Raw genomic sequence first — 23,209 nt, 5'->3', positions numbered from 1 at the left:
GGTATCGTGTGGTATGTTGGGCAATCTGCCAATTGATGTTCCCCAGGATATGTAACTACGTATAGCGGATATGCCAAAAGTTGTGTTTTTCCTTTCGAATTCCCGTTAAAACTGGAGAATAAATATTCTCTGGATGGGCTAAATACCCTTTCTTCCTGATTATTTCTATTTCCTTTTTTTTTTTTTTTTTTTTTTTTTTTTTTCTATTGATGCTGTTAAAAAAAACAAATCAGACTCCAAAAAGGATCAAAAGCATCTACTGCATTATTCAGTCTTCCAGAAGGATTGAACCTCGTAAATAACGGATAACCCATTTTTATCTTTAGAATAATAAATTTGCTTAAGGGAGTTCTCTAATTAAGTTTTTGTAAGTGACGGAGTTGAAGGATGTTGTCGTACATCGATCAAGTTTGGTATCTTATATTTTCATTCCAGGTACGTTTCATGATAATTAGGTTACACTACTTTCTTACATAGGGAAACAATTAATCAATTTTACCGTCAACTACTAAAGATAAAGAAGAAGAGAAGGTAAAGAAAAATTCTTAACAGAGCTTTTAAAAGGCGATATTTGTATGAAGCCATTGTTTTGAAACAAGTATTCGAAAAATTATATGTATTTTTAAGGAATACCATGAGTGGATGCACGGACTTTACAATATTCTGTCATAGAAATACACATTTCGTGGGAGCTAAATAAACGTTTTCGAAAACCTATTTAGCACAATCTACCACACTTCTTTTGTCATGTTTCCTATAAGATAAAACAATAGGTTACAACATAGATTGTACTAGGGGCTCCGATTTTAGACAGTGCGTACCGAAATTAATAAAAAAAATTTCAAAAACAATTTTATTTCTTATCTTTAACAGGTACTCATAAGACTGGTTCATTCTGAAGGTAAGAAAAATGTATTTCACTAGTAAGCAATGCTAACATATCTATACTTCCCGTGGTTGTTAATTTTTGGTATATAAAAGATTACTGACTTGTTATTTGCTCGATATCGTTTTTATTCGCGAGTTTTCATATGATATCGCGAACAAGCGAGTCTGCGAGTGAGTGAGTGATATGATATGGAAAACGAGTTATCAAAAAAGATAATATATAAATTTAGGCACTCCCTATTTAGATAAAACTGAAAAATAAAATTAAAATCGGGGAGAAATCTTCAATTGTTTTTCTTCTTCGAGATGAAGATAATGTCCCCCATATGAAAAAAATGTGAAAAAGTGAGAAAAATGAAATCGAAATGCACTACATCGTTTTCTTCGCAAGAGTCTTTGTTTTCGACCTTACTACTCTCCCTAACTACTCTCTCTAATTTTGTCACATGTAAACAACTCACCACCAGCCCCCACAGGGGCTAGTTTTGCTCCTGAAAAATTATTCGACAAAGTTTTGCATGGCCGACATATTTACGCTTAGGTAGTCCAAATACAATGTCAAGTTTAGTGAAATTTACCTTGGATATCTTTCATTAAAATCCAAATTTCGGAGACTTCCGAACTTTTATGGACAAATCAACACTATGAAACAGACTTGAAAACTGGTTTAAAAAAGGTGAAAGAAAATATAAGCTTACTTTTGCTTTTTTTGCATAACGATGTTTTCTTGTTTTTATAAGAACCGTATTTTTACTGCAATGGTAGCAACAGAGAGAAAACTAGCTGGAGAAAAGCTCAATAAACGGCGAATATTGTGCGTAACAAGTAATCATTCTTTGAAAATTACATTCAACATGAAAATAAATTATCTATAAGAAATGTCAAAACTATTGAAATAATTTTTTTGTGCCAATCGGAGGCGAACGAAACTTTTTCTAGAGCGGTAAAAAATATGCGAATTAATGTTTGCTGAAAATGACCCGAATTCTTGATGATTCCTCTTTGATTCATCTTTGACTACATAATAATAATTATTTCAATTGTCCTTGGCCTTAAAATTGTTCCAAATCGATATTTTCTGTGCATTTTCGAGCAGTTTTCCTTTAACATCAAGCGAGCACCCTTATGTACGGACGGAGGTACGGTTGCCTAGAGGTGCAATTCACAAATACAAATTCAAATACACAAATACAAATTCGAATGCACAAAAACAAATTCAAATCGACCAATACAAATTCAAACAGACGACATGAACGCATATTTCAACGGCCCGTAGTAAGAGCAATGCAGAAAAAAAGTTCGAAGATGCCTCGATACGAGGTTGTTCGAGAAGAACGATATATACCCATTGATGATAAAAAAACTTGGGGATTTAACATCCGAAGAAAATTACGTCCTGCAATCATAGAAATCAGGAAGCCATTAACCTGTCAAATATTTCGAGTTAAGAAACTCTGGGGCTTGGTTACGCTGTCAAAAGTATATATAGATGAACTACGAAAACTAGAGTTATTCCTTTCTTGAACTAGGAGTATCCTTTACCTGAGTTTAGAATATATCAAATCTGAACTAGGAGTATCTCTTACTTTAAAAATCATTAATTTTGAAATAAATTTTAAGATTTCATGAAAAACAATTTTACAACATAACAACTGATCTACATTCTTGAGGAAAAAGAGTCAAACAAGTGGTGAATTGTATAGAACAGCCCGCACAATACTGTGCAACATAATGTACACGTAAATTAATTTTATCTATGCACCTCATACCACTGTTGTTTTGTTTTTTTTGGTTTTTTTTTTGGTTTTTTTTTGTTTTGGTTTTTTTTTTTTTGGTTTTGTTTTTTTTTTTTGGTTTTTTTTTTTTTTTTTTTGTTTTTTTTTTTTTTTTTTTTTTTTTTTTTTTTTTTTTTTTTTTTGTTTTGTTTTTTTTTTTTCAGAAACAAAAAACCAAACTTTATTCTATAAAAAATAAAGAATAAACAAAATTATGTAGAACTTATGAGGATCATATTGTTTGTTGGTCTCGCTCTTCTCCTTTCCTTTCTGTCTTACTTTGTCTTCTTCTTCTCATGAAAAAAGAAACGAAATAACGTTCAAGATATGTAAAGTGACTAACCAGCAAATGAAATTTATATAACAATAATCCTTAATCCACGAGGGATACATATTAACCAATTAACGGATTTAACATTGAACTTGTCTCTACAGCATCGAACTGCAGGTTCACTACATCATATGAAAAACTGCAATCAGATAAGGCCTTATTGAACCACGTCATTGATGAACTAACACTATCAGGTGACCAAATGTGTCGAATCAATTGTTATCTAAACAATGACTGCGTGTCGTACAACCTTGGACCTTCATCGTCACCTGGAATGATGGTCTGTCAACTGAACGATGCTGATCGTTACCAATACCCACAGGACTATCAGGAAAGACCAGGATACTCGTACAGAGGCACAGAGGTACCTTTCATAGAAATCACAATTCTGACTTCCGTACCTTAATAAGCTGTAATAATTACTTTTTCGATTGATAATAAGCATTACTATTTTTGCAGAATAAATGCGCCGTGAATCCCTGCACGAGTGCCAACCAAACCTGTCAATCAGGTTTCACCATTACAGGATATCGATGTCTTTGCCCTAAAGGATTCACTGGAAAATATTGCGAAATAGGTAAATTTTAATTGGTAGTAGATTTTGTTACATAAATGACGAATTTTTACAAGTTTACTTGTCAAAATGTTCAATTGCAAAGTGATGCCAACAATGGTAAATGCAAGGTGGTGAGGAAGATAGTAAAAAAAATATCACCATATTGCTAATGTGATGATGATGGTGATGATGATGTTAGTTTTGGCCGTTGTTGCTCATAAATTATGATGATGACAGTGATGATGATGATGATGATGGTGATTATGATGATAGCGGTGATGGTAGTAATCGGATGATGTTTACTATGATTATTATGACGATGATGACGATTATGAAGATGATGGCGATGATGGTGGTGGTGGCGGTGATGTTAGTGGTGATAATGATGATACTGAAGTTGGCGAAGATGATAATAATGATGGTGGTGTTTTGGATGATGATGACGACGATGATGATAGTAATGATGATAATACACGATACATCATAATTATTGTGGTAGCGGGAGACGGTATCTATTTATTATCAACTTTGTTCTACTTTATTTTAGATGTTGACGAGTGCATATCTGGCGTTCATAATTGCTCTACAAACGCCACGTGCAATAACAAGGCTGGTTCATTCCAATGTGCCTGCCTTCCTGGGTTTGAAGGAGATGGTGTCACTTGCAGGGGTAAGTGAATTTCAAACAAGGAGGAGAAATAGAAGAGGAAGAAGAAGGAGATAGAAAAGCAGAGAGGATTAAAACTTCTCATTACAGAAGATATCATATGTGGATCATCATCACATATTCTCCACCAATCACGGAAAAACGGCTAAGCTAGGAGTTACCAAAACCACATCGCCATTTCTACTAGCCACGAAGTGCGCAATTAGATTTTTATTCGAAAAGATTTAGTTTTTGAATTTCCGAGAAAAGTCGCACGCTTATATCAGCTCACAATCACGCCATGTTTGCTGTGTGAACGCGTGACTGTTTGGTTGTCAGTGTATGCGCAGTTTCGGTGATTTATAGATGTTTCTAGATCAAAATTTAAGATTTCTTAAACAAGGAGGTATTTGATTAGCCTTTAATTTTCCACAGGTACTGGTCTAGTTCCTTGTAATTAAATAGACATATATAGATTATAAAATTAAGAAGCTTTACTCTTAATTAGGGTTCATTAAAAATTGAAAGTGATGATAGCTATAATAATTCTTAGTTTTCATGTTACGTCATCTGGCGGACTTCAATAAAAGACCTCTCATTAGTTCCTTTTGTAATGGTTCGCCAGCATGGCCGCCATGTGTTTGTCTCTTGATCCTCTTGGGAATGGTTGAAAACTACCACGAAGAAAAAGAAGATAAGGGTGGTAATGGTTATGGCGAATGAAAAGTGATGATGAAAAGTAGAAGATAATGACAATGAGTATGTAATGTTAGTGAATAAAATGCTGATGATGACGACGACGATGATGCTGATACAGTAGTGATGATGATACATGATGAGGATTATGGTAGCGGAAGACGGTAGACGGTATCTATTTACTATTAACTTTGTTTTACCTTATTTTAGACGTTGACGAGTGCTTATCTGGTCTTCATAATTGCTCTACAAACGCCACATGTAATAACAAGGCTGGTTCATTCCAATGTACCTGCCTTCCCGGGTTTGGAGGAGATGGTGTCACCTGCAGAAGTAAGTGAACTTTAAACAATTAGAAGGAAAAGAATGTAAAGAAGAAGGTGAAACTCAAAACGTCATTAAGAAATAATATCACGAATGAATAAGTCAAACCTGGAAATGACTAAAATAACAGTTTTTCTCAGAAATATATTAATATGTAATATCTCAAGATATCTTACTTTCTTTTTTCTAGGATGCAAAATGATGTCCTTTCCCGGAGGATCAGTGGATAATTTGGTTTTCTTTGATAATCCTTTTCTGGCTGGTTTGACTAAGCTGTCTGTCAGCATTTGGTTTCAGATGGATGCTGCAAAAGCAGGAGCCCATACGCCGCTAAGCTACTCAACTTCAGTATCCAGTGACGTGATCGTTGTGTTTTTAAAAACAACCGAAACAAAGATATCCATCAACGGCGTATGGAAGTAAGAACATATTTGAGACTTAAATCATTGACAATTTTTTTACTAGTAACCATCTCTTGTAGCTATGACTTTTTTATCATCAGTGTACAGGAAGTTTTTCATCAACCTTTTAATACCTTTAGCTCATTTCCTTTACCAACCTATGGGAAAAATATATGGTTGAGGTCGCCGGCTCTTGTGCATTGAGATTTCCACGATATTCATAGTATATTGTCTATATCTGTTTTTCAATAGAGATTTTACTGATCAAAGTCAGTACATCACCGACAGCACCTGGCATCATCTTGCTTTCACTTGGGAAAGTGTGACAGGTAAGGTGGTACTGTATATCGATGGAGTCAAGAGAGGCGAGAAAGCCAATGTAGCAACAGGTGAGACGATTGGCAACGGGGCCTTAGTACTTGGCCAGGAACAAGATAGCTACAAAGGAGGCTATGATCCAAATCAAGCTTTTAAAGGCAATCTCACAAGCTTGAACATATGGGACAAGGTCCTGACAGCCTCTGAAATATCAGATCTCGCCGGCAAATGTCCAACTCAGGAAGGAAACATCCTAACTTGGACTAACTTGATGAGTCAGCCAAGGTTAGGAAACGTGAATCTGATCTGCTCTACTTTCTGTATTCCACTTTAAATTATATGTCAATGGCCAGAAATCTCTAACATTGAGCCCGCGATTGCAAAGCGGAGTTCCCCAATCGCAGTACTTCGAAATCGCATCAATATGTATAAAGAATGTATGGAAGACGACAATATTCATGTAAATAAAACCTTGGGAATTATTATTTTTTATTTTGCCAAGTTTGTATTTAAGTCTATAACTAATTGTTATTTCACACAACCTATATAAAAAGTAAAATTCAATGGGCGTACTTTGCCTTTCCATGGCTTTAATTTTGCCCTTCGCTATCCCCGATCTCCCTAGCATCCACTATAGATTAGCCAGAAGTATCCATGCATCTTCACTTGGTTCCAAAGAATCCATGCGAATTTTTTATTTGCCAAGATCGATCTAAGTAGGGCAATATTTACTTTGATCGCTGGCAAAGAAATTGGAAGTCTTCAGCATCAGCAACGTTTGCCTTTTGGGAGTCAAAGTTTTTGATTTTTCACAAAAGAAGTTAATATTCTATGTCGAGTGTATCCTGCTTCCGGAAGGCGAAGATGACGCACAAAAATCGCCACTTTTTTGGCGTTTTAAAAGGCATTTTCTGAGCGTGTTTGATACCAAATTAAACATCTGAAATCAGGCTTAGCTATGCCGCAGAGAGTTCTGGGAAGACTTGCAAAGGAAGCCCAAAATCAATAATAAAAGACTGTGCACTTTTACTTCCGGTGAGATCAAATTTTCGAATTACAAAACAAAATGTCGATTCAGCTTGATTTTTATGATTTTGAAAAGCTTCAAAGTACTTTGAGGGCTTATTTTAGTTGTAATCTTACCTATGTAAAGCAACAATACGTAAATGCAAGTGAAATTTCATTCACAATACACATAAACAACCTATCTATTGTTCCACTCGTGCTAGATATTATTCTTTCGACTTCAAAATAATTTGGGTAGGCTTTTACTTTTTTCTTTCTGTTTTCATGTAAAATGACCGATGAAATGTTGTTTAACTGTTGGTAGTAACCCTTACCATAGTCTTTCTTTCCGAATGTCGCTGTATTGAATATATCTCATATGGTAATTCCGCTGACTTGACCGCAGGAGCAAAATGTCCGAGATTTCTGGCCATGCGAAAATAAGATAATAGCTGTACCAGATGTACAGGTTTGCCATTTCAACCATCTCCAGGTAAACTTATAAACTAGGTTGATGTGGCACACCAAGTGGAGTAGGTGGGAAGCAAGACCAGGTAGGCAAGATCAACAAGGACAGACAGACCGAGAGCAGAAGTTAGACCAGGTGGACAGGATGGACCAGGTGTAACTGACAGACCAAGAGCAGAAACTAGGCCAGACGGACAGGATGGACCAGGAGTAACAGACATACCAAGAGCAGATGATGGACAAGTTAGAACGGACAGACCAAGAGTAGAAGTTAGACAAGGTGGACAGGATGGACAGGATGGACCAGGTAGAACAGACATACCAAGAGCAGATGATGGACAAGTTAGAACGGACAGACCAAGAGTAGAAGTTAGACAAGGTGGACAGGATGGACAGGATGGACCAGGTAGAACAGACATACCAAGTGCAGGAGCTATACAAGGTGGGCAGGTAGGAACAGCGCCGTAGAACGGACAGACACACAGCAGAAGTTAGACCAGACCAAATAGAACAGACAGAGCAGGTGGAGAAGTTTTACTAGGTAGGCAAGATCGACCAGTCGGATGAAGCAGACAAGGTGCAAAAGTATCGACACTTTTCATATTATATTCAACAAAAAAAAACTAACAAATTAATATGAACAGACGTCATCTTCTTTTCCACTTCAGAACGAGTGCTCTTCCTTTGAGTATTATTTAAATAAGGAATAACTCATTGATCAATGGGTATGAGATTGAGCATTATTTATTTTATATTTTCAAGGCTTTTTCATGAAAATCAAATAAAGTTTCGCCACATAGCACGAGGAGGTATTTTACAATTCTCTTGGAAGACAACCTTCAATGCACAAATTCCAATGCACTTTTTTTTCAAATTCTATTTATATCTGCAAGAGGCACGAATCGACAAACAAGCGCACGCTATATTCACCTGTAGGTAAATATAGCTATAGCAACATAAGACATAAATTGTAATCAATAAGCGCAATTTATTATATTCACTTGCGTAAATATACTGATGATCAATGTATTAACCATTTATCAACTTTGCAAAATTTAGATAAACTCTAGAAAAAATTGTTAATAATTAAGGTGAATATTCTCTTTCTTCGTGAATTATGTTTGTTTGTTACTCGAAGTTCGATTTATGCTAATAAGAAAAACTGTAAGCAATGACGTCAGCGACGACAGGCCTATCAGAGATAGATAGTCCAGGCCTTCTGCAATGGTTTTATTTCTTCTCCACAAGGTCACACTCGAACACAGTGTATCCCTAAAACACACAACCAAAAACATCATTTATTTAGCAAGAAATAAACTAATGACAACTTTTAAAATTAAAATTATCATTGCATAATATTTTAGATTGTCTCGACCGAAAAGTAGAGTACTTTAAATAGACACTAGAGAAAAACGTTTGGGCATGCATGCCTTTCAGCACGTTTTCTAAGATTTTAGAAGAGTTTAAAAGAGGAAATAAATGTTTGTTTTCTCGGAGTGTACAGCTATCTCAAAAAAGGTTGAATACTGCATACTGATTAGTGCATTACAAGACCAAAGGGCATTGTGGGTCTCGCTAATTTGAAATAAAAAGTAAACATACAGCAATTAACTCTCTGCATGTAGTTAGTATATTGTTTCAGATGGAATTCACTAAAAATAGAATAAATAATAAACTTTAATCCTACTTTAGACAATGTCGCTATGACCCACAATGCACTTCGCTCTTGGAACGCACTATTCATTATGCAGTATTCAGTATTCCTTATTCAACCTTTTTTGAAATAGCTTTACTACAAATTTCACGAGTATACTTTTGTAAGACCAAAATTCTGTTTTGATGAAGACAACGTGGTATAATGAACCCTAAGTTTCTTGAACTGACTCTAAAATTGGCATTTTGTAAAGACCGTTGGTCAGGCCTGTTTGAAAGTCAAATGAACATATTTTTGTAGTAACATGAAGAGGTTTGGACTAACGTTTACACGGCCTTAGAGCATGCGCAGACGTTTTTTACTCGCGATATTTACATGCAAGCTAGTTTAACAGCTTTAGAGGACCTTGCAAAAGCACTTACCTGCTCGTACAAAACACGCTTGTTCACTATCTTGACTGTTGGAATGAGTGGAAGAGGCGCCATGTCATTCATGAAACCTGAGAAAAAGAGATCATGGTTATTTGAACGTTACTCCTTGACCGTCGGCGGGATTATTGGTTAGAATTTTTAATAAAAGAGATTGTAAATGCGGGTAACTTACTGTTGCTGACAATTTCGGCAAGATCATCCCTGGACGAGAATAAAGAAGGTACAATAATGTCCCTCAAATCCTGAATAGAAAATAAACTATGATGAGTTGGATGGTAGGGTGCTCTATGGTCCTTGTGTTAGGGATAACGTCATAGCAATTTTTATCTCATGAAACCCAAATTAGAAGTGACTAATTGCATGGGGAAACCCGGTACCCACCACCTCTGCAAGTGAAATATGGATTTTGACCTCGAATAGTCAAGTATGATAGACTCTTCCACAGTCTCTCGCTCGTCCGTTCCGTCTCCACGCTTAGAGACTGTAACGGTACAATGACCGAAAGGACTTATGGGTCCCAAAAACTTGGACCCAGTGTGCTTTAGGAACCAAAATACTCGTCCACAGTCTCTCTCGTTTTCGCCGCCATCTTGAAAATATTGAAACGAGAGAGACTGTGGACAAGTATTTTGGTTCCCAACGCACGCTGGGTCCAACTTTTCGGGACCCATAAGTCCTTTCGGTCATTGTACCGTTACAGTCTCTAAGCGTGGAGACGGAACGGACGAGCGAGAGACTGTGGAAGAGTCTATCAAGTATGAAGCATTTCAACAGGTCTTTGAGGGTGGTTTGGTAAACATTCGATGTCACCCACACTCCAATATGAATCAATAAAATCGGATGGGGTCCCCATTCAGGACCTTGACGTTGCCTTTTACAATCAAATGTGGATTAGTTTACCTTTGGCGCGTTTTCTGCACAATCTGTAAGATTAAACCTGGTGGGAAAGAGACATGAAACAAATAGGAAAAAAACTAGTTGCTAGTGTCAATTTATTTTACTTCGATTAAAAAAAGGGTAGTGGTTTCCCAATTCTCCCGAGCCAAGGGGTCATGTTTAATGCGATCGAAGGTGCGCCCTCTACCCCCTCTTACTATCAGTGCTCCTTTTTACGAGTGTTTAAAGCTAATTAAAGCTACACAGAACAGAGAGAAGTCGAAACAGACGTGGAGTTCCAGAGGATCGAACTATGGACCTCTCGCTCTGAAGGTCGCACGCATGCTCCTACCATTCCAAGCACAACCAACTATAAAACAAAACAAACTCAATCCACACAAACCTTAGGTTGCTAACTTTACCCGACAGGACTCTGTCTTCTTCTTGGATTCTAAAGTCGCCTGTTACAAGCTATAAGAATGCACAGAATTTCAAAGTTGTAATTTTTCCACGAGATCATCGTGATTTAACATATCACATGATAGACCCCAAAGCACCGTTATTCTTACTGCGCAAGATCGACGGAATGCAAGAGACTCTGGGCATTGGAAAAAATTGCCCATACATTTGGAATATTTGCTCTTTTCGGTCTTTTCCCTCTCTTTCCAAAGCAAAAGGTAGTTCTTAAAAGTAAAGTTATATAGCACAAGTAAACTGCGTGACAAAACATCCTAAATGACCCGTAAATCTTCCGTTCTTTCGTTAACTAGTAGTTAGTGTGTTTTCGAGGCTACGAAACCTAAGAAACCATAAGAGGCGAATGTATAGGCCAACAGATAGTATGAGCTTATAAAATCAGCAAAAGCACGCTTCTAAATTTTAACAAATTCCTATGAATTATATACCAAAATGTTCAGGAAAGTCCGGGGTTTTCAAATCCACTTCTGTTTTTTCGACAGGTTCTGTTTCATATCAATGAGAGACGATTTTCTAGCTTGTCCCGGTTATGTCATGCATTTTCTCTTGTAAAATACGTCCAATAGCGTACATTCAACTCAAAACGTACGGTGGTTTTTTTCAATAGAATTCAATCTAAACCATATAATACAGTCCGTGAATAGTTGAATTAACTGAATCCACTTCTGTTTTTTGCCTAGATAGTCATTATTTTGAGAAAAGATTCAAAAACCGTGTTTTTGAGACATAATTTGTATGGGCTCACATGAGGGGGCGTGAGCTTGAAATCGTAGCTGACCAAATGTTAACAGATTTTTTCTGATGAACCCTAAAATTTCACGGGCTGTCTTTGGTTAGAATAATTCTCTTTATTGAAAATCATCACTAGTAATCACAAAAGGCCTCGTAATGAAGGATATCAATTGCCTTGAAAGTCGATAAAATGGCAGTGCAGCTGTAAAACAGTCGGTATGTGGTATGTCTCCTTAGTTACCACGATTTTCGTCATCCAGCAGTGAAAATGCTGTAGACATGTTTTGCCGGATGGATGATGAAAACATGTTAAAAAAGAGGACATGCCACGGAAAACTGGAGGGAGTTCATTTTTACCGCAGAAAATTAACATTTTTATTACAAACTAGCACTAAGGGGAAATTTGAAAGAACAACGGTATCAAGCGAGCGCGCTGGCTCCGTGCGAGATCGATTCGTGATTTGCAGACGCAATTTATTGGTATGTTCTCCTATTTACCCAGGCTCTAAAATAAATATTTGTGGTAAAAACTTTTCTGGCTACCACACTAAAGGGTTTCCCAGAGTGTTTAGCATTTCGTCGAACATGCGCAGTAAGAATGACAGCCATTTAAAATAGCGCTAGCTAATCCATAGAATTTAAGGATTTCTATTTATAGCGAGAGATCATGTGATTCAAATCCACATGGTTACCGGAGTCCTTTGAATATCACATGCCAACGAACATACTTTCACATTAGCTCTGACAGGTGTGTGAACAAACTTACCAAACCCACTTCGTAGTTTGATGAGTTATCTTTAACCGTCCCGTTTAGGTAAAGCGTGAAAAAGGAACCACTGGCATTGGTATTGGTGAACGGCGGGCGTACCAAGTCAATGTTGACCTTCAGGGAGGGATTAACGTCATTGATCTAAGAAAAAGAGGAGTTACAGATAGGGCTTGGGTTTATTACGGGCCACTTACGCTTGTCAAATAGATCTTTCCCGAATTTATTTGGATTTGGACGAAACGAAGGTTTGAAGTAAGTCGAGACTGATTTTTCATTATTTTATTCTTCAAGACCAACCTTGACTTGCAACTATTGTTTCGTTTCCAGTCAAGCGAATTGGGGAAAGGTCTATTACAAACATTATTACCCACTTATTTAATATTAGGTAGTTGCATATCATATTTCATTATATTTTTTTATATTTTATTTGTAATACTCCCATTTTGAGTTCGCCTTTGCTCAGTCTAGCTTAGCCTCGATTGTGTACAAATGTGTCCTTTTCTTTTATTAAGGTTCATTGTATAGTAAGGAATGTACGAACTACGGAATAAAACAAATTGATGAAAAAGCCACGGGTTTTGATTGAATAGCTGAATATCATAATACACAACCGAGACTAAGGCTGAGCAAAGAGAACTCGAAGCTGGAGTATCGTAAATGGCCATAAGGTTTTAGATATGACGCTATACAAATTTTAGTTATTATTATTATTATTATTATTATTATTTATCATTTATTATTTCAATACAAAAGGAAGAGTAAGACTATACAAAGCCGTATTTTACAACCTTTCATGTAATAAATTTGTTATACATATTAAAAAGGGCGGATCCAAGGAGTGTCCTGGGGTGTACTGGGCAATTCTCAGCCCGCCTGAGGAGTACATATGATCTCTTTGGTTTTTGTTTTTTGTTTTGTTTTTTTTTTCATGGTACGTTTACTTTTTATTTATTTCTTTTTCTCAAATTTTTAGTCTGACTCAAATTAAATTGCATAAGATTAAATCTAAAAATAAATATGAAAAAACAAATTAAATCAAATCGCGTGTATTCATCCTTTTCTGCTGTGCTGGTCTACATTTCAGCTAGGCATAGAGCAGTTTCTCATCACTGTGAAAGCGCAGTGCATGCCGTGCCGTGACCTTGATGCTTGATTGCTCGCGCAATGTGATTGGTCCACAGTGCCGTGACCTTGGCGTGACCGTATCCGCGCCTTGTTTATGCCGTGCTCCGGGTATTTGATTGGATGGAGAGTAAATTCTCGAGCAATGTTATTGGTCTGGCTTGTCCCTTGCCGTGACACTACCGTATACCAGTTATACGAAAACAGCTATTATGGGCAGTAAGTAAGTACGCTTGGCTCGCGTTAACACCAATATTTAAATACGCGTGTCCAAATATCAACGGCTTCTATAAAATATGGTTCAAAATTATAAATCCGATACAAACAGTTGGAGTATTAAGATGGCTGGATCCCCTCACGCTTGACCGCTACCTTCCACTTTTGGAACGCTAGTGCATAAACGTCTTTTATCCTATTGCAAATATTTTTTGCACATAAGTCACATAAAGATTGAATTAATGTTTGATGCAATTTTTTATGAGATCGGACGTCATAACACGTGATTATGATGAAATATTTGTTTTCGTTTAGAAAATAATTTTAGCCTTGCAGAGCGTTCAACACTAAAATGCTTCGTACCACATAATTATATACTAGATGCCTTCATTTGTAGGGATTTTTGAAAAAATCTATCTAGCTAATTATGAGATATTTGAGATTATTTAAATATAGTGCATAATCTACTTCAAAACTAAGCAATGGGTTTCATACGGCCGAAATTAATATTTCAGAGCTATGTATTCACAAAAGTTATTGCTCATTTAGTTTTACTCTGTATCTAGTTTGAAAAGGAACATTTTGAAGGTAATCGACTTATGCGATTTTGTGAAAACGTATAGTGCAGAAGACGGGGTAAACATTTGATGCGCACTTTTCATTGCAGTTTTCTAGTCAATCTTACTAGATCTTCCATTATTCTAAAATTCGCTGATCATTTCTCTCTAAACTACGTCAGGATACAAATTAGAACTTAAACTAATATTGAACAAAATTGCAAGACTATTGAACTCATTTAAAGCGATCTAAAGCGAACGACAAATACAGAAAACATTGATCGTTTCCCAATGATTTGATGCTCTGGGAATTCTATTGTTTACTAATGATCATAACACCAAATTCTTTCGCACCATGCACGGTCTCATCTCGCTTGGCCGCTTTCAATCTTTATGTGACTTATGTGCAAAAAAGATTTGCAATCGGATAAAAGACGTTTATGCACTAGCGTTCCAAAAGTGGAAGGTAGCGGTCAAGCGTGAGGGGGTCCAGCCACCTTAAGTCAGATCATTATTATTAATGACGTCACTATATCGTCACTTTTTAAATTTCCATCACATTCCTATGCAAATGTCTGGTTCTGTCTCTGATAAATCTCAATCCTTGCGTGCTTTATAACTGCACACAGCATTTTCTTATTCTTTAAGATAAAGATGACGATGGAAATGTGACAAAATAAGAGCGAACGTGCGCCGTCGTTGCCGTGAAAAATGTCTGCGAATCTCTTAGAGAAGAAAAAAAGCAAACATACGAAGAAATGCTAAAAATCTAATGTTCATCGATTCCTAAACAGTGAATACTCCAATATAGATTTATCTCTCGCTCAGGGCTAGCCTCGATTTTGTGTAGAATATCCATGTGTTCCTGCAAAGGTCTATTCTAAAAATTTATTTATCCAGACGTTTTTGAACACATATCTATTCCATTCCGTCCTTTTGAAACAAATATCTTGAAACACATTGATAGTAATAACTTTACCTGTATCTCATCGATGCGCACGACTCCTGCCTTGTAGTATAGTTCAGCTAGTGAATTGAACATGCGATCGGAGAGTACAATGCTAAGCATCTTGTATGGATTTGGGTAATAACTGAGATGGTTGATTCCTTGACCGCTGGTTGCACTGGTCAGGGTATACAGACTCGAATAGACACCTCCCTAACATGTGCAAGAGAAAAACAGTAAAAACTTTAAAATATTCTGAAAGTGTAAAAAATATAGACAGACAGTGCAACATTACCCACAATGCTGCGCAGGCAATTAATGTTGCGAGCTATGTTAAACCATAGTTAAGAAGCTATTAACTATGGTTAAACGGTGCAATTTGTGACATGCAATGTTCATCTGAAGTGGAAACCAATTATTCCTGTGCACCCTAAATTTTTGCCTATTCTTCAAGCGAACTAGCAACTAGTTTCCCATTCGTTTCTGTCAAGGTAAATTCTAGAACTGCAAAAGTTGAAAATGCCGCCTCTAACCTCTATGACAAAATCCACGAAACCTCTTTGGATACTAGGGCTTTCTAGTATCGGGAAATGAATCTCGGCTGAAGCTACTTTTGTAACAGGGAACTTGTCTAAAATAAAAAATGTATTTCATTATATGCAATAAAAGTGTATTTTGATGATGTTAATGTCTACTATAATTCACGTGTTGATACGGAAGTGTCTGTCTGTATGTCTGGGGTTTTTTTTGTGTTTTTCGTTTTGTTTTTGTTGTTTGTTTGTTTGTTTGTTTGTTTTGTTTTTGTTTTGTTTTGTCTTTTGCCGCTTGAATTCATATCTTCTCAAGAGAATAGCTGTTATTACAGTTGAGCCTGCAATGAGATATTCTTTTGTTTAAGAATCATACAAGTGAGGCTATCTGGTGGATACAATGCATGTTGTATCATTTGCATGCATCCATAATATTTGCAATTACAACACAATATACACTAGTACATTTAAGTCCTATCTTCCCAACATTAGTTCTTTACTCGCCAGCAATATGTGAGAAGACATATTGATATGGATGGTGAAGATCCCTATTATCAAAAGAATGACACTGAGCCTCGAATGAAAAATACCATCAATCGCCCGGCCGGTAGATCTCTGTCATATTTTGCCCACTCATATACGTCACCTTATTTCCTTAATTTACCTTGGTACATTTGAGGTAGCTTTCTTCCTCTTTCATTGATACCATCGGTGATAGATTTACAGATCTAAAATATAATACATAAATGCATATCAGAAGTCTGTTTGAAGTGTCGCTTTTTCCTATTCTGCGTTTACAGATAAGGACCCAAGAGAGCACCAAAAAAGAAATAAATAAATCTCTTCTTCGTTTTATCTCGTTTTCCTTTCCTTTCCCTTCTATTCTCTTGTATTCACTCCTCTTCGCTTGGAATAAAATTTTATCACTACTTTTTATTGAACCGGTAAACTCTGGGCTGATCAAATATCAATTCAGAGTTCGGCTAAAGTCACAGTAAAAATGGAATTTAGTGTGTTGGGTCTTGTGAAGGAAGTAAACTAAAAAGAAATCAAACTCTACTAACATGCCAAGCCGAATCCAGGACTCGAACTCGAGACCTTAGAGGTGAGGGGAAAATATGCGAATGTAAACAGGTTGGCCCGACGCTAGGGCTGTCTCGATGGTTCCAACCCTTCTTTATAAAGGCCGGTTTAGACGGTACGTTGTTTAGTTCGTTGCGAATCGTCCAGTGTAACATCAGCTTTAGCTAAATAGCTGTTGACTCCGTAATGAAAAATTCTTTTGTTTTAAGAATCATACAAGAGAGGCAGTATCAGATCGATACATTGTTTGTTGTCTCATTTGCATCTCATTTGCATGAATCCATAATATCTGCTATTGGTCTATTATGTGTAGGTTAAATGTTTGGGTTTTTTTGGGTTGCTGCGGCTCTTTGGATTGTACCATGCTAATTCCACGTTCTCTTCTCGATCAATCACGTGCTTGAGGACTTTAGAATAAGCTGTTTCGATAGCTTAGGTAAAGCAATAACCAGAGTATTCAAATATATAAATATTTTTATTTGGATTATTTTACAATAGAGAAGAAATTTGAAAATGAAATAAAGATTTATATAATTTATGCATTTTAAATTTTGTCTATTATGTGTACCTTAAAATTTCTGGGGTTTTTTTTTTTTCTTCTTTTCTTTCTTTTTTTTTTTTTATTTTTTAATTTTTTTTGGTTGGCACGGCTTTTAGGATTGTACTATGCTAAATCCAAGTTCTCTTCTCCATCTATCAAATGCTTGGGACTTTAGAATAAGCTGTTTCGAAAGCTTCGGTAAAGCAATAACCAGAGTATTCAAATATATAAATATTTTTATTTGGATTATTTTACAATAGAGAAGAAATTTGAAAATGAAATAAAGATTTATATAATTTATGCATTTTAAATTTTGTCTATTATGTGTACCTTAAAATTTCTGGGGTGTTTTTTTTTTTCTTCTTTTCTTTCTTTTTTTTTTTATTTTTTAATTTTTTTTGGTTGGCACGGCTTTTAGGATTGTACTATGCTAAATCCAAGTTCTCTTCTCCATCTATCAAATGCTTGGGACTTTAGAATAAGCTGTTTCGAAAACTTCGGTAAAGCAATAACCAGAGTATTCAAATATATAAATATTTTTATTTGAATTGTTTTACACTAGAGAAGAAATTGAAAAATGAAATTAAGATTTAAATATAATTTTTGCATTTTTTGATAGAGCGCTCGCACTAAACCCGTGAAACAAATACTAACTTTTAGTACTAAATAGGGATAATCAAACAATAGGAAACTGAAACGATTCTGTATGAATTACTACTAATTAGTACTAAATATTGTTCACGGGTTCAGTGCGTGCACTCTATTTATATATCTTTACTTATGTCTATTATTTGTACGTTAAATATTTGGGGGGTTTTTTTCTTTCTTTTTTTTTCTTTTTTTTTTTTTTTTTTTTTTTTTGGTTTGTTTGTTTTGTATTGGTTGGTGCGGCTCTTAGGATTGTACCATGCTAAATCCACGTTCTCTTCTCCATCAATCACGTGCTTGGGACTTTAGAATAAGCTGTTTCGATAGCTTAGGTAAAGCAATAACCAGAGTATTCAAAAATATAAATAGTTTTATTTGAATTGTTTTACACTAGAGAAGAATGAAATAAAGATTTGAATAATTTTTGCATTTTTTGATATTTATGTATCTTTACTTAGTCTATTTTGGCCGTCTGTGTATCAAGATGCATGATGTCTTCGATGATATTGCTCAGACCAACTTGAATAATACTTTCCCTTCTAGCAGAGCCCTTTTGTTTAGTGGTGGAGTGAGTAAAATAGACTCTGCCGATGTAGGACGTTATTCTTGTCGCGCCTGCGTGGCGTAAATTATCAACGCTATCATGATTTTGACAGCCGCTCTCGTCAAATAACGTTTGGCGCCACGGTGTGTTACATTTGCTCATGAGCACTACATGTACTCGGTTAAAAACCGGTTTTAAAACTGGTTTCGTTCGTCCACAATCGTGGAAGACAGTGTATCAAAGGAAACGCTCTTTATCAGCAGTCTCCCTCCTCCCCGCCTAAAAGAAGGGAGAAAAAAAGGAGAGACTCTGCTAGCAGAGAACGTTCTACTTTATTGCCACTCACAAACCTGTCATTGTTTAAGCGACAAAACACTTCCCAAATTAGGTCATTATTGCACCGCACAGAGATGAATTGAAAACGTTCCGTAACCACAGACCTTATCGAAACTGGGCTCATTGAGCGTATTTTTAATATCCGGCATAGAAAATTGGAGCAAGTAATTACAGCCATTCTCAATTTTATCTGGCGAAAAAAATGACTTAGTTGCTAAAGTGCGCGAAGCCAAGTAGCTCAAGAGATTTGGCACAATTGTTTCAACTTCTCTATATCTAATCCGTGTAAGTATAGCTTTAGCCTTATCAATAAACATAGGAAAGTGCACTCATGGAGATATTTACGAGTGCAACGTATATAAAAGAAGTTGTTGTTTATTCATGATAATAGAATCTGCACAAATGCATTTTTTTTAAAGCATAAATTCTAGTTTATACGTGTATATGATCAGGAATAGACGAAAAAAGAACAGTTTAAACTCCAGAATTCATCACCATCCTGTTATTCTACTTATAAATTGTGATTTGTGAATTTTATTTACTTATAAAAATTATTAGGGTGGCCTTGGTTTGTGTAGTCGCACAGTAAAAAAAAAAAATCAATAAAAATCGTTCAAACCGCGAATCCGCATTTTCTCATGGTAAATGAAACCGAATCTCATGTCTCATGGAAGTAAAAGGAAAATCGTCTAATATTTATAATATTTACAAATATCACAAGTCCTTAAAAGTTTAAAACGCGGGACGTTTCTTGTACGGACGTAATTTTTTTTTTTTTTTTTTTTTTCTACAGAATTTTTTTATTCGTAGAGATACAATAAACTGACACTGAATAATAAATGTCTACACCAAATATTTCATGTTTCAAAAGATCGAAGGAAAATATAAATCAAAATAGCAAGCGAAGGTTTTGAAATGAATTGTTTTAAAGGAAGTACTATATGCAGACAGCATATATATATATATATATTCTTAGGAATGGTTGCAAATCATCAATATTAATATGTTGCAAAGAAAAGTTATATGTTTAGACTTTATGGTTTTATGCACCTCACCCATTTGTTTTAACTTATCTTTTATCTGTGTAACTTTAACCTTAAATATTGCTTAAGAAGGTGCAATGACAACTATAGATAAAAAAAGGCATCCATGGATTGATGACTAAATTATTCATTCGCGTTTACAATTAAATCACTATCGATAAAAGCCTTATTGCACTGTAAAAGCACACTATATGATTACACAATCATTTTAAACATAACAATTGACCACTTTGTTCAAAGTAAAAATATATTTTTTCAAACTGATAAATTGCAAATAACAGTTTTACAAGCATAAGTTTGCTAGAGTTTGCCATTTTTCCAAAAAATAAGCTCAAATAATAATAAAGATTGCGCGTGGATCAATCTAGAAATCCGGGCAGCTTTCCATAGAAATAATATAGTGAACATCTATGCATAAGACATAAAAGTCTGCACACTAGCTATCATTCCTAGCCGCCCCGTTGTCTATGATAATAGCGACCTTTAGATACGACGAGTAAGAGATCGAGTACAAGTACGAGTTTTAAAATTGGTCCTGTGCACGTGGTTAACACTGAATCGTAGTCGATTTCCGATTTCTTACAATCTAACGTTTCAATCTACGTACACGATTACGACTACGAAAAGATAGTGCCTCTCTTTAAAAGTTAAACACTCGTACTCGTTCTCGTACTCGTACTCGTACTCGTACTCGTCGTCGGATCTAAAGGTCTCTAATAATTGGTCCGCAAAGTAAGCCGCATTCATAAAACGTAGCAACTAATGAAAAATGATATGTCATGACTATTTTTAAAACAAATAAGTTATTTGAGCAACATCGTTTATAAATAAACTAGGACAGACATTAACTATGACGCCCCATTTCTACGTGGCTTAAATCATAAGTTCAATGCACATTCCATTGCTTTCCCACTGAGTATGTTGCATTACCAAAAGCTAGGGAAAGAACAGTTGTTTTGCAAATGCGTGTCTGAATGCATGGAATCGTGTTTGTCCTTAACAACAACAAACAAATGTTCACTAAAATATAATACAGGCATCCAAACAACTCCACAATTCACGATTAAGTGGTAACGCCATTTCTTCTTCCAAACTCTGTTGAATGCGATATTCATGACACGCGTTTGGATCAAGAGAGATAAGGTATTAAAGAACAAATCTATCGATAAACCAATGCTTGCGCGGATAAAAAAGTCTGTTAGAATTGCTTGGTAATCAGTGAAAGGCATTGAATTGCTGTACAACAATCGATAGACATTCACGAATCCTAAAGCAGTGATCAACAGACTTGCCTCTTGCATCATGATCTGGATGCTCAAATCAGCTATCAAACGCCTGCTTCTTGGGCTCCGGTACTTTGGCTGTCTACTTCTCTGTCGTCGAACCAAGCGATACAAAAGCTCCAAGATATTATCTCTCATTGTAATAGTGACTCTCTCCAGAAGATCTATGATGGCATGTGCTATTCCCAAAGCTATGAAGAGAGCAATGCTTGTCAGTTCTGCTTGCATCACACGAAACACCACGGCCGAAGCCCCATACACCAAAGTAACAAGAACATGTGCATTACCAGGATGAATGACCCCTTTCAAACTCTGAGCACCAAGACGACAAACTACTTTAGGAATAGCGGTCATTAATGGACTTAATCCTGCAATGACGACTTTCACACCTTCTGTTTGCTTGATATACAATTCAAATAATTTATAAACAAATAAGTATGATATGATAACTCCTAGCAAAAACTGTGCTGAAATGATAAGAAAAAGTTTTATTGTATTTCTCCAGGATCTTGGATGAAAATGTCGAGCCAACAAAAAACGGCTTAGGACCGTCACGAAAGTACTCATACCATTCAATGGAATAGACTTCCACGAGACATAGTAGGCACCAAACATTTGAAGGTTAAGTCGGTATATGACATCCATGAAGGCAGCTGTTAAGGTTATTGTGAACAAGTTAAGTTTCTGTATCAATGAGATTGGAAAGACCATGCAGCTATTGCAGAAAAACCAGAATTGAATGAAAAACCCTTCTACAGACTGTGCAATAACTCGAAGGTGCTGTACACTCTTCGGCATTTTATACCAGTTTGGAGTTTCATCATAGCACCAAGTTTCGGTACTAAAATCAAGAAAAACGATACCAACAGCTACTATACCGATGAGAGTTCCTGCAACCGCTTGGATCAGCAGTACATTTTTCAAGCACTCGCAAAAAGACTTGCAGAATTTTGGCAAGCTTTGTTTCCATGCGTTAGGATCTCCTTCAAGATGTTGTGGTGGGTCGTGCTCTCGGAATATGGTATCTTCGGGATTAAATTCCGTGAAGTCATCAAGATGGTTTAACGGTTGAGCCAGAAGTGTTGAATGAAGTGAATTTATGTCGGGAGTCTTCTCAAACGTTTCTGATAAAGCTCCGTCAGTGCAGTTCTCAAACAAATAGACAAACACAGCTAGAATTTGGGCAATCATTTTCATTTAGTCCACTACATAAACTGCTCAATGTTTTCGAAATTACGTTCTCATTGGTGGCCACTCACACCTCTCTTTGTTAAAGCAACAGAACGACTTCCTTTTCAGGGTATTGATACACGTCACAAAGTTCAGAAAGTAAAATTTGGAAAAATAATCTGTAACGGCAGATTTCTCGAAACTGCGCGGGTTGAACATAATATCAGGTTATCGGGAACTAAACTACAAACAGTTATTGTACCTATTCATTTAATTTATGAGGGACATAGTTTAATGATTTGGTATTTTGTTAATTTGGCAACAATATGTAACTGCAGATAATAGAAAATGCGCTCTTAAAATGAAATTTTCGTCATAGAGATATAGATCAAATGATTAAAGCGGAGCTCCCGCGAGGGCCGAAGCATTTTTCTCTACGAATCAACAAATCAAAGACTTTTTATATTTCTATAGATAAGCTTAATTTATTTTAATGCTGGAGGAAATATAACACGGAGAGCATATTGCGGCAACGAATATTCGTCCTTTATTTAGCTTTGTAAACCTTTAACAATTCGGTTGTTTTTAACCAACTATGGTATGTTTTTCGTTTAAGAAAAATGCAGCTTCGTTCGCCTCCTATCGCGGGGTCCCATCGGCAAAACAAAGAAGACTTTCATTCAATAATTTTATATCTTTCCACAGATAAAATAAAATAAATTATTGAATTAAATATAAATTTACACCAAATATTCAACTGATTATTAAGCTGTTCGAGCAAGTATGATTATGAAAATGAGCTTGAATTTGTGTTGTTGAGGGATGTTATTGTATATAAAAGAA

General features: G+C 35.9%; 3 protein-coding genes across 4 annotated transcripts in view; 1 reads left to right on the top strand and 2 right to left on the bottom strand.

Moving 5' to 3' along the window:
- Positions 1 to 373: 373 nt before the first annotated feature.
- On the top strand, positions 374 to 9,655 carry LOC116307737 (uncharacterized). The gene is made up of 8 exons (XM_031718038.2): positions 374 to 435; positions 874 to 901; positions 3,099 to 3,358; positions 3,454 to 3,571; positions 4,098 to 4,220; positions 5,103 to 5,225; positions 5,407 to 5,635; positions 5,870 to 9,655. The coding sequence occupies exons 1-8, from the start codon at positions 388 to 390 to the stop codon at positions 6,267 to 6,269; spliced, it is 1,329 nt and encodes a 442-aa protein (XP_031573898.1). The 5' UTR covers positions 374 to 387; the 3' UTR covers positions 6,270 to 9,655.
- Positions 8,137 to 23,209, bottom strand: part of LOC116307738 (bactericidal permeability-increasing protein) — a 33,424-nt gene continuing 18,351 nt past the window's right edge. Inside the window, exons 7-15 of one of the 2 annotated variants that reach the window (XM_089028441.1) lie at positions 16,383 to 16,446; positions 15,722 to 15,819; positions 15,222 to 15,401; positions 12,345 to 12,488; positions 10,773 to 10,840; positions 10,394 to 10,430; positions 9,666 to 9,735; positions 9,485 to 9,561; positions 8,137 to 8,680 (exon numbers count right to left, since the gene is read on the bottom strand). In XM_089028441.1, coding sequence (XP_088884567.1) covers positions 8,639 to 8,680; positions 9,485 to 9,561; positions 9,666 to 9,735; positions 10,394 to 10,430; positions 10,773 to 10,840; positions 12,345 to 12,488; positions 15,222 to 15,401; positions 15,722 to 15,819; positions 16,383 to 16,446 — 780 coding nt within the window. In that variant the 3' untranslated portion in view covers positions 8,137 to 8,638. Of the gene's footprint in view, positions 8,681 to 9,484; positions 9,562 to 9,665; positions 9,736 to 10,393; positions 10,431 to 10,772; positions 10,841 to 12,344; positions 12,489 to 15,221; positions 15,402 to 15,721; positions 15,820 to 16,381; positions 16,447 to 23,209 lie in introns of those variants that run through there. The other variant, XR_016119477.1, reaches the window with a different exon arrangement.
- LOC148911977 (uncharacterized) lies at positions 20,210 to 22,850 on the bottom strand. The gene has a single exon (XM_089027876.1). The coding sequence runs from the start codon at positions 22,391 to 22,393 to the stop codon at positions 20,840 to 20,842; it is 1,554 nt and encodes a 517-aa protein (XP_088884002.1). The 5' UTR covers positions 22,394 to 22,850; the 3' UTR covers positions 20,210 to 20,839.

This window comes from Actinia tenebrosa, unplaced genomic scaffold, assembly GCF_029948245.1.
Source record: "Actinia tenebrosa isolate PJP-AT-01 unplaced genomic scaffold, QUT_ActTen_1.0 PGA_scaffold12__29_contigs__length_12842862, whole genome shotgun sequence".
NCBI classification, from domain to species: Eukaryota; Metazoa; Cnidaria; class Anthozoa; order Actiniaria; family Actiniidae; genus Actinia; species Actinia tenebrosa.
The sequence above is the reverse complement of the archived record's forward strand: the minus strand, read 5'-3'. Positions and strand labels throughout refer to the sequence as shown.

Excerpts from the sequence above, each read along its gene's own strand:
- LOC116307737 (XM_031718038.2), top strand. The coding sequence starts at position 388 with ATGTTGTCGTACATCGATCAAGTTTGGTATCTTATATTTTCATTCCAG. Across the intron at positions 436-873 it reads ATCTTATATTTTCATTCCAG|GTACTCATAAGACTGGTTCA; the intron begins GTACGTTTCATG and ends TATCTTTAACAG. Across the intron at positions 4,221-5,102 it reads AGATGGTGTCACTTGCAGGG|ACGTTGACGAGTGCTTATCT; the intron begins GTAAGTGAATTT and ends ACCTTATTTTAG.
- LOC148911977 (XM_089027876.1), bottom strand. The coding sequence starts at position 22,393 with ATGAAAATGATTGCCCAAATTCTAGCTGTGTTTGTCTATTTGTTTGAG.